This window comes from Brachycentrus maculatus, unplaced genomic scaffold (assembly GCF_059751285.1).
Source record: "Brachycentrus maculatus isolate JH-2025_06_01 unplaced genomic scaffold, ASM5975128v1 h1tg000039l, whole genome shotgun sequence".
NCBI lineage: Eukaryota > Metazoa > Arthropoda > Insecta > Trichoptera > Brachycentridae > Brachycentrus > Brachycentrus maculatus.
In genome coordinates, this window is record NW_028280793.1 from 2,507,885 (window position 1) to 2,521,558 (window position 13,674).

Here is a 13,674-nt window from a genome sequence, read left to right on the forward strand (position 1 = left end):
TAGCTGTCGCTTTGTTTTATATATTCAGATTGTGCGGTATTGTTAGTATGTGAGTCTAAGAATTCTCCATGTCCTTGAAAGCATGGAAACCTTTAAATATTTAATAATCCTTCCACTTACCATACCCTATTCGAAGTAAACGAAACACGGACAATAAAACAAACATTGTATTGGGAATGTTCATGAATACTTTATTCAAGGCAAACACTGAAGCGCGCTTCATTATCCTCATAAGTTACTTCTTTGCGATGCTCGGTTAAAAAATCGCACGTAATTATCCATAGTAGAGGAAGATTCCTAACAAAAGTGTTTGTTTTTCTTTTACGACGCAAGAAAATTGCCAACAGTTCGACACTCGTATGTTTGTTTATTTAAAAGAATGCGAAATAAAAAATCTTCATATTCTGTATTCATATATTTTTTTAATTATTTTAAAAATATGTTCGTTATGATATAAATATTAAGGCCGAGTATTCGTTTAGTTGCAACTTAATATTATTACCATAACATTTTACGTGGAACGTGGAGGAGGCGAAGAATGTTTGCAAGGACAGAGTGGTGTGGCGCTCTATTCTCTCTGTCTACCCCTGCGGGGAAGCGGCGTGATGGTTAGTTAGTTAGTTAGTTTGTTTTACGTAATTGAATTAGGCAAATATTATTTACAAAATTCAGACAAAATTTTCGACACTACTTCGAATCACGAGTACTACAAAATGTATTTTGAAAAATTAAAACTTTCTTTATAAAATGCAAAACAGTGTCCAATTTGTTTTGTAAAACGTTTAATTTAAAGTGAAAAACCTGTAAAATTATAACAATAGAAAATTGTTCCCCTTGGCGCGGGAAAACTCAGTGAGGGCACATCATTGTGATTTGCTATTTGTAATTGTATAAATTGAAATAAATATAAAGATTTACAGCCTCCCTAAGTATCTTGGAGGTAAACAAGAATTGTTTACCTTTGGTTTATAGCAGTCCTTATTTATAGTAAAGCGAAACACGGTCACACGGATCACAAATAAGCAAAGCTGAGTTAATTAAACATGGTCGTCCAGCTCGCCGGTGACAGATAATCCGTCTTGTTCCGCCGGCGACCCTTTGTGGAGATCCCTTAAAACGCAAATGGTGTTATTACGGACGGCGCTGGTTGTTTGCCAGCGACAAACACTACACGAAAGCGACATCCACAACCAGCGCCTGCGCAAACAGTCTGACGCTGAATAGGCCAGTACATTCCGCATGGACCTCAGTGGATTCCTACCATTCGACTATCCCCATAATGCGAGTTCTTCCATTACTACGCTTGTAGGCTTTGCTTGTCCGCGCATTTTCAAAGCATTTGTTAGCTGCGACTAATTTCACGATGTCGGATGTTTCCACGATCGCTTTCGGATGTGATTCTTCACTTTCGTGGCGAATTTCGCTAATTTCAGTATTTTATTTATTTATTTTTATTTCATCACGCACATAATTACAGTAATACAGGTTTTTGTTAATGTTTTTCTGTGTTTTGCATAGTCAAGTAAATAGCAATAATACCAGTAAATATCAGGCAAAATTAAACATATTTCCTGTGTGCTTAAATTCGGATTGACATCAAAAATGTTACCGTTGCGCGCTATTTATTGGTACCTTCATATTGGATTCGTGTAATAAAAAGGACAAATATGGATTATATGAGTGCCATAGCTTTTAATCATACATTTGATACGATAGTCGTTACAGATAATAAGGGTAATAAATTATAATCGTTGTCTGAAAATCTACAATTACATCATCGTATCATTTCGTTTTATGTTTTAGAATATGTATTTTGATACCGAGTTAAGTACAGATTCGTTTCTTTTATTGTTACTCCGTGTTTTTATCTCGTTTGAAACAACATGCTTGAATTAACAGCGACACGTTTTTGGTCAAATTATTACCATGACTTTGAGTGATTATTGCTAAGGGAGATCTTAATAATTAATTCTTCAAGTTTCCTAAGGTTAAAGACGAGGCATTTTTCCTTCACTGCCGGTTTAAAGTCATAATTAATCAAGCAGAGCTATCGACAAGCTTATCTGTAGATTGCTGGCGGTCCACTTTGATGTATCAGCATTTGGAAAGAAGCCAAGGGAAACACGGTGTGAAGGTCGCAATTTGATTGTGATTTTCTCCCTTTCACTGCAATTAATTACTTACATACATCTAAATTTTATTTCTTTTTAAAATATTCACTATTTATTGATTGTAACTTGAAAGCATTAATAACTAGCATACCTCCAAGAGAACTCGGAAATTTAGTTTAATCAAAATCGTGAATTTTAATTAACCTGTTAATATTTGTCATTTTTCAAAAAGCTTCGATCTATCCTCACCTCCTGTTACCGTATTCAGTTTCCAGTGACATGAAACGTATACAAATATATATTTTATGTTTTTTGTAGTTTTTCTATGCTTTTGTTTGTCGATCGGGTAGTTTGTTTTGTTACTAACGCAAATAATCTACATTTATTTAATTGTTTGGATTACTGATCAATATTTTACAGAAATATATCATTTTATTTCGTAAAAATATCAAACATATGCTTAAAATTGTCAAAATTAAAGATACAATGATATATTGAAGATGTGTGTCAAAACAGGGTTTAATATAAAAAATCTATTAATTGATTGTGATATCTTTACATTTTTAAGTAAAAATTCTTAGTAAATATCACTTATTCTAAAGATATATCGTCACATGTGTTTCGATGCATTGTGTATCATTTTCAAACACCACAGTATTTGATAATGTTACAGAATGCATCGAAATAAATAAATAAAATAACACATTTTAAGAAAAGTGGAAATATTCAAATAGAAATATTCAAATTTAAAATCAACTCCAAAGTAAGATAAAACCCATGCATTGAATAAAAAAAAACTAACTAACCATCACGCCGCTTCCCCGCAGGGGTAGGCAGAGAGAATCAAACGCCACACCACTCTGTCTTTGCAAACATTCTTTGCCTCTTCTACATTCATGCATCTCCTCATACATACCCGACGATTATTACGACTCCTGACCCGGCCGCTTTCAAGTATTTGACATACCTGATTGTGCCAAGTTTTCCTAGGTACTTCTTTTTCCAACTACATTCGCCCCATTAATTTGCATGCATTGAATATGTTTCATTATTTCACGTTTATTATCTTCCGTTCTCCGGTCAGGTTAATTGTGTTTTCGTAAAAAAATCAACATGTTCAAATTACGTTATCCAATCAAAAATTTACAAGAAAATAATATAGGTAGCGACAATTTTCCGGTAGAGGTGTGTAGCGAAGAATTGGTATTGAAAGCTCTTTTATCGTCTCAAATTACAGAAGAAGATTTTACGATAGGAAATTCGGGGGTACTGCCGCGAAATAAATCGCGCCATTTAGCCCAAAAATTGGGATCGAAAAGAGATGTTTTGTTTTTTTTTTTATAATTATTATTTTATCCACTTGGGATCCACGGATCTCGGATCTTGTTTAATTATGAAAGTTATGATTAAACGGTGTTATTTTGTAGTGTGTCACGTAGATCCAATTTCCTCCGGACTGGGCAACATGAGGTAATCACCGGGCGAATTATTACTCCTGGAAGAGCGGACATGTTGCCGACATTATCCCAAGCACAAGACCTAGCCTCGCTGTGTACCGTGTATCGCTACGTGTGTGTTAGCCGAGTATAAACGCTATCCGAAATGGACCACTGGTAGTCTGATCTTACTCCCAGATAATCATAGTTATTTCGCCGGTTATGATTACTTTTATGAATGATAATTTCAGCTGTTTTACAACCTACCTTTGTTTAATGGTTTCTTTCGCCCAACCATTCGTGAATGTGATTATCAATTTATTTGATGAAAAAAAACTTAATAGGTTTGTGATCTTAGGAATAATATTTTATTAAAATATCATTAGATACGGCAATTTGTTTTTTGATGAACGATATTTAGTATTTAACTAAATAATACCTTTATTTTTCATGCGTCTTTTTCGATCTGATAAAATTCACACAATTAACACTGTACATATAAATAAATCGACATATATTTTGTATATTAAAATCATTGATAACTTTGTGGTATGGTAATAAAACATTCTCCTTACCATCCATTGTTTACTTTGTGGAATATCACTTTTTTTTAAAAGTGGTATTACACGAAGTAAAAAATCGACATATGTATTTTAATCAGTCCTTACGTATTTATTTTTTTAAATATTAAAATCATACACTTATTTTCAGGATCTACAAAGTTGTACATTTTATTTAAAAAATTATAATACTTAAAAAAAATATAAAAATAAAATTAGCTCGCCTTTTTAAGGCATTATCAAACTACTTACGTATTTAATTGTTTTTTTATGGGACAGTTTTTATATTCCTGAAAGAAATCTTAAAAATGAATAGTGTACAGCTTACACAAGCTAGTACGAGCACGAGTATGCTACCCTGAGTGCCCAACCTTTTTTACCATTCTCATTTCTCTCTTTTATTGTTCCTACTATTCCTCTTCAATTTCCTTTCCAATATAGCAATAAGCATTCAACTTAAGCTTCCTCACTTATGTCACCATATTCCTTTAAAATATATCCATGAATTTTATAAAATTTACGATCGACTCCATACCGCGTCTATTCAATGCAGTGCCCTATGCACCACTAAGGTGCGGATGGGGGCTGAAAACACTTTTTATTTTTCTAGTAGGTAACCATTTTTTTTAATCGAATCTGTCTGAAAGAAATCTTAAAAGTATTTTTTTTCTGCAGGGGAGATAATTACTAAAGAGCCTCTGGACCGCGAAGCGCGCGCCATCTACGAGCTGGTCGCCGAAGCTCGCGACCTGGGCACGCCAGCGCGTGCGTCCCGCGTGCCAGTGCGCGTCCTGATCACCGACGTGAATGACAACGCTCCCGAGGTGCTGGACCCTAGGGAAGACGTGGTCAGCGCGCGCGAAGAGCAACCCCCCGGTACTGAGGTCGCCAGAGTCAGAGCAGTCGACAGAGACAATGGGCAAAATGCCTCGGTTACATATTCCGTTCTCAAAGGAAGAGATTTGGATGGCTATGGAGTATTCACAATCGACCCTACCACGGGTGTCATCAGAACGAGAGTTGGTAAGTCGCAATATATTCGCCCCTTTCCTTATTTGTGTCGCCTAATTTCAAAATACGCCGGACCCATGTAAGTCGATTCAACAAAAAATTCAAAATTCTCCGGGTAACATTTATGTTTGAGAGATTTGTCTTTCTTTAGATAAAATATGAAACAGAAAATTTTCTTATTTTTTGGATTATTTTTTCAGTATTAAAAAAAACACGATACACAAACCGATAATACCGTCATCTTAATTTTTGACCTATCCCCGCTCGTTAATTGGCCGATATAGGTCAGAAGGCAAGTTTCATAAATATAGCGGAATTTGAAATACAACGCTGTTTTTAAGTATTTTTTAGCAGGGTTTTCAAGTACATAAATATTTTAAACAATAAAACCCACAATTGGCATTCCGATACAATATTTATTTTAAAATCTTATAAAATTGGATCTGGCGGATTTTGAAAGAAGGCGACACATTTCTTTACTTCTTCTACGGGTATCACTTGAGAGTAATTGTCCTTGTCTTGGGCAGCTCTAAACAGCGCCTCGACGGTCGTGATCCCCGTCCAATCGCGTATATTCTGGAGCCAGGAAATCTGTCTTCTGCCCATACTTTCTTTATTTTATTTACTACATTATTATAATATTATTCTTGTTCAATATTTAATGATTACTTTTCTTGTAGTATTGGATCACGAAGAGCGTGCAATTTATCGTCTCGCAGTCGCTGCTACAGATGCTGGTAAACCTCCTAAACAAACAGTCCGACTATTGAGGGTGGAAGTTTTGGACCTCAATGATAACAGACCCACGTTTACTAGTTCTAGTCTTGTGTTTTCGGTAAGAATCGAAGGAATTACTAAATATTTTTTTAATGCTAAAATAATATATTCTGTTTTTAATATCGTTTGTCCATTTTTTTTAGATTCGCGAAGATGTCAAGGTCGGGCATGTTGTTGGATCTATAGCATGCACCGAACAATCTGACCAAGAGAATTTAATATCAGGTAGCATGAGTAGACATGTGACGTACACTCTTATATCACTCGGAGGAGAACATGCATCTGGAGCCTTTGATATTGACAGAAGTACCGGATCACTGGTCGTAGCCCGTCAGCTTGATAGGGAGAGTCAAGGAGAATACCGACTCGAAGTTAGAGCTCTTGATACATCGGCAACCAACAACCCTCAAAGCAGCGCCGTCACTATTAAGGTTGACATTGTTGATGTGAACGATAATCCGCCTAAATGGCCAGTCGATCCAATTACTATTCAGATACCAGAAGACACTAAAATTGGAGCAACAGTCTTTAATTTTACCGCAACAGATGCCGATTCAGGTCTGAATGGAGAAATACACTACAGCCTAGCTAAGCAGTTGCCCGATGTAAAACCCGTATTCGCAGTCGATCCGCTAAGAGGCACCTTGACACTGCTAGAGAACCTAGATTATGAGAATCTCACAGAATACACGTTGATCGTCAGGGCTACAGATCAAGCCACGAACACATCAGAAAGACTGAGCACAGCGGCTACAGTGAGAATTATAATATCAGACGCAAATGATAACTCTCCGGTCTTCATTGCTCCTACTATCAAGATTGTTAAGGTCAGCGATTCATCAACGGTGGGAAATGCTCTTTCAAGAGTGGTGGCAGTTGACGCCGATTCTGGAGATAACGGACGAGTGTCGTATGTAATTTCGAGCGGAAACGATAACGGCAGATTCATTATCGGCTATGAGTCGGGAGTCCTAACTCTCGCAAGGTCGCTAATGTCGTTCAACGGTGGAGTAAACGGAATGTTTACGTTGAACATAACAGCCAGTGATCACGGAACTCCGATGGCGCGACAGAGCTACATGGTTTTGAAACTAGTTGTCCAAGGATCTTCGGACAACCCTCCACGGTTCCTGGAGTCTTTGTACAAAGTCAACGTCAGCGAGGACCTTCCCGTAGGAAGCTTTGTCGTGAAAGTGGCCGCTAAATCTTCAATGAACAGTATTGGTACGTTTTGAAATCTATTTGCCTCTTACTACCGTCCGAAGAGAAAAAAAATCTATGTATATTCACACAAATACTTACATTTGTATTTTTTTTACATAACCTAATGTCAAAGTGACTCAAATCTACTTAGGCCCCAGCTTTAAATGTTTTTAAAACCTACTAATCCGTGTGAGTGGGTTTACTCTTTATGTTTTGTGATATTTTATTTCATGCATTTCATTAGAAAAAAAATCTATGCAAAAACACTCGCCATCTTGTTAAAGGCGTGAATTCAAACAATTCCATGATCGTACGAGAATGTTAGCAAACAAAATTATTTAGGTGGATGACTTTCGTGCTATGACTTTACTTGTGAGTTTACATAGGTATAAACTATCTTACCTAAAACATATAAACTTAACAATCACTACACTTAGTTCTTATAACTAGTAGTGGCAGAGAAAGATACGTCAAAGGTGACGAGTCCAGCTGTGGGATTCATGAAATAGTGCATAAGAAGTCTCTATTTGTACCTAAAGAACATTATACTTCCTTCATCGCTAATTGTTTAATTATTTTTCTTTATTCAATAGGTGACAACCTCACATACTCCATCCCTGAGGGTGTAGCGGATGATCGCTTCACAGTAGACGCTCGTGGCTCTCTTCGCCTTCGAGCTCCCCTGGATCGCGAGACTCGAACCTCGTATTTAGTGCCTGTATACGCTGATGGATTTGGCGCAACGGAAAGGCACGATACGGCGCTAGTGAGCATATCTGTGGTGGATTCCAACGACCACGCACCACGCTTTGGAGCAGCTGCTTGTCGACCACTGGCCGTACCGGAAAACAACGAATACGCCGTTATCCATACTGTCGTAGCTAGCGACCCTGATGATGGTGCTAACGGAGAAATCACGTACTCCATAACAGGTAAATAAAAACATGTTGACCTTATATGATAACCGAAGCATCTCCCATTAGCAAGGCAATCGTATTATCATGCCACAAAGTTAGTAATGTTTTTTAAAAATAAAATAAAAATATTTTTAAGGAATTTGTAACACGAAAGTCGTTGAAATTTGTTGTAAATAAAAATATGACTGGATACTGGTACTGACTGCCAAATAATAAAAAAATATTTCTTGAATGTTTTTCGCAGATATTGTACTTTGTAGCACATTTTATAAACTTTCTAAAATGAAACAACTTTGTTTTAACCACTTTTTATAGAAAATGGTTGGAAAAAGTGTAGCAATAAAAAGTGGTTAAAACAAAGTTGTTTTATTTTATAAATTTAATAAAAAAATACTCTTTCGAATAGTAATAAAACACTCCCCTATCGACCTAACAAGGGAATAGTTATTCCTAAATCGATAGTCGTGATGATGGTCTTTGAGTGGTATTAAAGAAAGTGAACAAAGAATGATGTCTTAATTTTTGTTCATGTATCAATTTTAAAATCTTGAAATGACATATCAGTACACTTTCATATGATTAAAATTTGTAAACCCTTTCCGGTCCCCCAAAATTAAAAAAAAAATCTAGGTAGACAGTTACATTCAAATTGGAAAAAAAATCTTTTGTCCTCTGCTCCACATACTGTTGTAATAGATACGAGTTACAAAAATGTAAGCTTGGAATTCAAATAAATAATACTAATGATGAAAAAAATGTCAAATGAAATCCGACATGGGACCTAAGAGCAAAAAATCGATGTTGAATCTCAATTCGACATTGGACCAGTAAGGGTTAATGATTTTTTTAATTTTTTTTTTCCTGCAGGTGGCAACCATGGCAACATCTTCAGCATAGACTCGAGGACCGGCGCGCTGTCGGCCAGGCCGCTGGACCGCGAGACGCGCTCGCGCCACTGGCTGCTCCTCACGGCGCAGGACGGCGGCTCCCCTCCGCGCCACGGCTCCTGCAACCTGACCATCGCGGTGGAGGACATGAACGACAACGCGCCCAGGTTCGAGGCGCCCGCCTACACGGCCACGGTGCCGGAGGACGCCCCTCCCGAGACCAGCGTCCTGCGCGCCCGCGCTACAGACCCGGATCTGGGAGTCAACGCTCGCATCTTGTACTCCTTGGCGAATGAGAGCCAATGGCTGTTCAGGATCGATAATAGGACAGGCGTCATCACAACAGCAGGGTAAGTGACACTGTCCGTTTGAAAATTTATTTTTACATTATTGACATCTCAACATGGATGATGGTGTCGCTACACGGTTGTGGTCCTGTGGTTAGTGTCGCGGACTCTTGAGTCAGAGTTTCTCGGTTCAAACCCACTCTACCACAATTTGATACCCATTTCTAATAATGAGCCGCTTAGGCCCACTTGATTAATTTTTGTAAATAATAAAAACACAAATATTTCTCTTTAAAAAAAAGGAAATGAAGGGGAATATGGATGTCTGGGTATTTACGGGGTTTATTACCTCTCATAGGCTGGTCAAGTGATCACTTTATAGACGTGTAACATTTACTATTCTAACCATGATTGACAAGCACATTCAGAAGTTGTATATATAAAAATAATAAATTTGGAGTGTGTATCTTCGATCACAACTTAATTCAATTGACACGTTCTTACATATGTGAGTTCTCGAAACAAACTATGTATTAGATTAAAACCAATATTTTTAGCTTTTCCACTTTTTTGTTTGACCAGCGACCGGGTTTCGTCGTTACCGACATCATCAGACTGGTCTGATGATGTCGGTAACGACACCACCACGACACCATCACCAGTCTGATGATGTCGGTAACGACGAAACCCGGTCGCTGGTCAAATAAAAAAGTGGAAAAGCTAAAAATATTGGTTTTAATCTAATAATAAATTAAAAATGCAATTCCATCACGAAGTGTCAGTGGATAATATAAATCTATTACAAACTATGTGTCAAGTTGTGATCAAAGATTTGGACACACTCAAAATTTTACGTTATTTTTACATTTTTGACATCGTATCATGAATGAAGAAGAATATGCAAGTTTGGGTATTTACAAGGCTTATGAGCTGTTACATGCTGATCAACTGATCACTTTACATAAATGTAACATTCACAATTTTAACCTTGATTGACGACCAAACTACTCAAATTTTTGGAATTCCTACATACGAGTATATCATTAATCTCATGACTCCGTACATGTGAGTTCACTGGAGCCAACTGTGTTAGATTGGAAAGCTTCGTCTACATTCAGATGTCAAAAATGTCAAAAATAACTTCTATGTGTAGGAACACAGATTTGTGAACAAGTATTTAGATATACTCAAAATGTTGTGAAGATATTTATTTGATAATTTTTGTTTAAATGTATGAAATAAATAAAACTCAAACCATATTTTAACCACTTTAATTATTGGTACGATTCTTCTTTTACTCTTATTGGAAAAATGTAGTAATCAAAACCGTACAGTTACATACGTATGCAAGATACATATGCGTGTATTTAAGTGTATGTACTATATCCTCGCACATTTTACAGACCTCGGTCCATAAGGACGTTGACTTCGCGAATGTATCTTTCGCAAAACAAATTCGCAGTGCTCCCAAAGCTTCTGGTCGCCGTTTACAAAGTACTCCGACAAGAGCACAATATGCAAAATATGCGGTGTCGTCTTATGCGCCATGTAAACCCGAACGTCGGGGCGTAACTCAAATCTTAACAATGCCTGCGCCGCTCCTGCCCGAGCCCGGCAGAATGTGACGTCCCGACTTATTGTGTTCACTTGCCACGTTAGCAGCCGGCTCGGTGTTCTCATGATAAACCTTTAAACAAACAAGGCGGTATAAATAATAGAGTTTATTAGCAATTGTAATAAATGAAAGCTGCGCCAGACGAAAGTATACAAAACCGCTCGCGGCTGTCGCTGTCAAGCATTACTTTGCATATCCAACGTGAAGTTTTTATGCTTGTCACTGCTCATTTCGCGAACTCGCGTAATCTCTTCCAACGGATTCTGAATGTAGATTAATTAAAATGGTATTGTCACTGATTCGAATGAGAATTTAATTTCTTCCGTTCTGTTTTTCAGGGTTTTCGACCGCGAAATTCAAAACGTTTACGACTTCCTCGTCGTTGCGACAGATGGTGGCAAGTATGACGCCAAATCACAAACTGTTCCTATACAGATATCTATCGGAGACGTAAATGACAACAAGCCAGTTTTCACGAAGTACCCCTTCACTGGACAAGTGGCGGCGCTCTCCCAACCCGGACAGAGCTTACTGAAAGTAACAGCAACCGACGCGGATGACGGAACTAACGCTGAAATCCTTTACAATCTCATCAACGAACCACCCGGTTCCAAATTCCGAATCAATCCAAACACCGGAGTTCTGACAGCGACTCAAAGCTTAGCCAGTGAAAATGGGAAACTGATACATCTAGAAGTATTAGCCAGGGACAAGGGAAATCCTCCGCAGAATGCTACCGGACTGATAGAGATTCGGGTCGGAGATGTCCCGGAAGGAACTGCGAGTTTACACTTCCAAAATGTGTCGTACTCCGTTAGCCTAATGGAAAACGCTCCTGTAGGAAAGGAAATTATTCAGGTGTCAGCTGTTCGCAGCGACGGCAGAAGACAGCGGATAGTCTACAGTTTCGGTAGCGGAAATGAAGACTCCACTTTCGACATTGATCCTGATAGTGGTATAATCCGGGTATTGAATTCAGAAGGGCTGGACCACGAGCAACCGCCCGGCCCGAGGCGTCGTCTGATCATAGTCGCGCGCGCCGAAGGCAACCCCGTTCTCTACGGATACTGCGAAGTTTGGCTGCAAATCCTAGATCGAAATGACAACTCTCCCAGATTCACCCAGCAGCAGTACACGGCGAACGTGTGGGAGGGAAACTCGAAAGGGACTTTCGTCATGCAACTGTCGGCAAAAGACGCTGATGAGGGGGCGAACGCCAGAGTTCTCTACCACATTGTCGACGGGAATCACGACAACGCTTTCATCATCGAGCCCGCGTTTTCGGGGTCCGTCAAGACGAACATCGTCCTGGACAGGGAGATCCGTGACAGCTACAGGCTTACCGTCATCGCCACTGACGGGGGAGACCCACAGCTGACAGGCACGGCTACGCTGCGAGTTCACGTGGTGGATGTGAACGATAATCAGCCCACCTTTCCCCCGCGGTCACCAGTTTACATTCCCGAAGGTAAGATTTCTTTTATATTATTTATTGATTTGGCATTAATTTTCTGGAATGAAGAGTTGATCCAAGGTTTCAAGTGGGAGATAACATACCACGCTCCATATTCACCACACCTTGCTTCATTTGTTTATCTATTACGGTCTGGAACACTTTAAGAAAGATAAAAAAATTCAAAATATGGACGGTATTGAAAATAATCTCATCCGATATTTTAGTTAAAAAGTACTAGATTTTTTTTTATAAAAAGGGTATTAATTTGCAAAATTATTGACAACCATTATTGAGTGTAATAATTTGAGTCAAATGAGTGGTTAGTTTCGATTATGTGATTCGAAACTAGTGGTCGTTTTATTTTTAATAATCAATAATCATTTTAGTTATTTAACATTTTTTCTGAACAATGTTTAACGAGGGAATTCTTTTCGTGTTGCGCACTACGAATCAATAGAAACGTTATATCTGCCTCATGTTCAAATAATTTTACGAAGATCAGATCGAATATTTGTATCGCAAACAGATGGCATATCTTAAAAGCAAAATCACATTGTCGCCAGGGCCGAGCAAACAATTGTCGGCATTTTATATTTACTCACCCCGAGGCTTATTTACATTATTAAGTACGGACATACAAACTGCGGTTACTTAAAAGCTCCGGTCAGGCAGGCCGCGGGAACCCAACGTATCACGTACTTAATGAAACGCCTCACTTTCTGCCGTACCTATGGCCGCATCTGGACATAACACTGACTATATTATACCTACTTACTGCTTGTATACACACACATTATATATATATATATATATATATATATATATATATATATATATATATATATATATATATATATATATATATATATATATATATATATATATATATATATATATATATATATATATATATATATATATATATATATATATATATATATATATATATATATATATATATATATATATATATATATATATATATATATATATATATATATATATATATATATATACATATATATATATTCGACTCCTGACCTGATCATTCTAAGTTTTCCTTGGTCTTCCTCTACTCCTTTTTCCAACTAAATTTACCTCAAAAATTTCCTTTACTGTTCTTACCTCACTCATTCGTTTCACTTGTCCAAACAATCCCAACACACCTTTCTTAATTTTATAGATCATGCTTATCTCAGTTTTGCAATCTTTCCTTAATTCACCATCCGAACATCTATCATACGTCTTTTTTTCCCACATTCATCTGAGGGATCGCATTTCGACTGCATTCAGTCTACTTTCATCCTTCTTTTGCCCACTCTATACTTCGCTTCCACACATTAGGGTTGGAAGCAAGACTCCAAAGTGTACTGCCAGTTCAGCTTATTATCATCATCATCATCAGCCTGTGTCC

General features: G+C 37.7%; 1 protein-coding gene across 1 annotated transcript in view; it reads left to right on the forward strand.

The window, feature by feature from the left end:
- Nucleotides 1–13,674, forward strand: part of ds (dachsous cadherin-related 1) — a 370,365-nt gene that overhangs the window by 341,987 nt on the left and 14,704 nt on the right. The window contains exons 9-14 of the mRNA XM_088277154.1: nucleotides 4,783–5,130; nucleotides 5,799–5,953; nucleotides 6,039–7,119; nucleotides 7,692–8,030; nucleotides 8,883–9,252; nucleotides 11,143–12,272. Of these exons, the coding sequence (XP_088133280.1) occupies nucleotides 4,783–5,130; nucleotides 5,799–5,953; nucleotides 6,039–7,119; nucleotides 7,692–8,030; nucleotides 8,883–9,252; nucleotides 11,143–12,272 (3,423 nt within the window). The remainder of the gene's footprint in view (nucleotides 1–4,782; nucleotides 5,131–5,798; nucleotides 5,954–6,038; nucleotides 7,120–7,691; nucleotides 8,031–8,882; nucleotides 9,253–11,142; nucleotides 12,273–13,674) is intronic.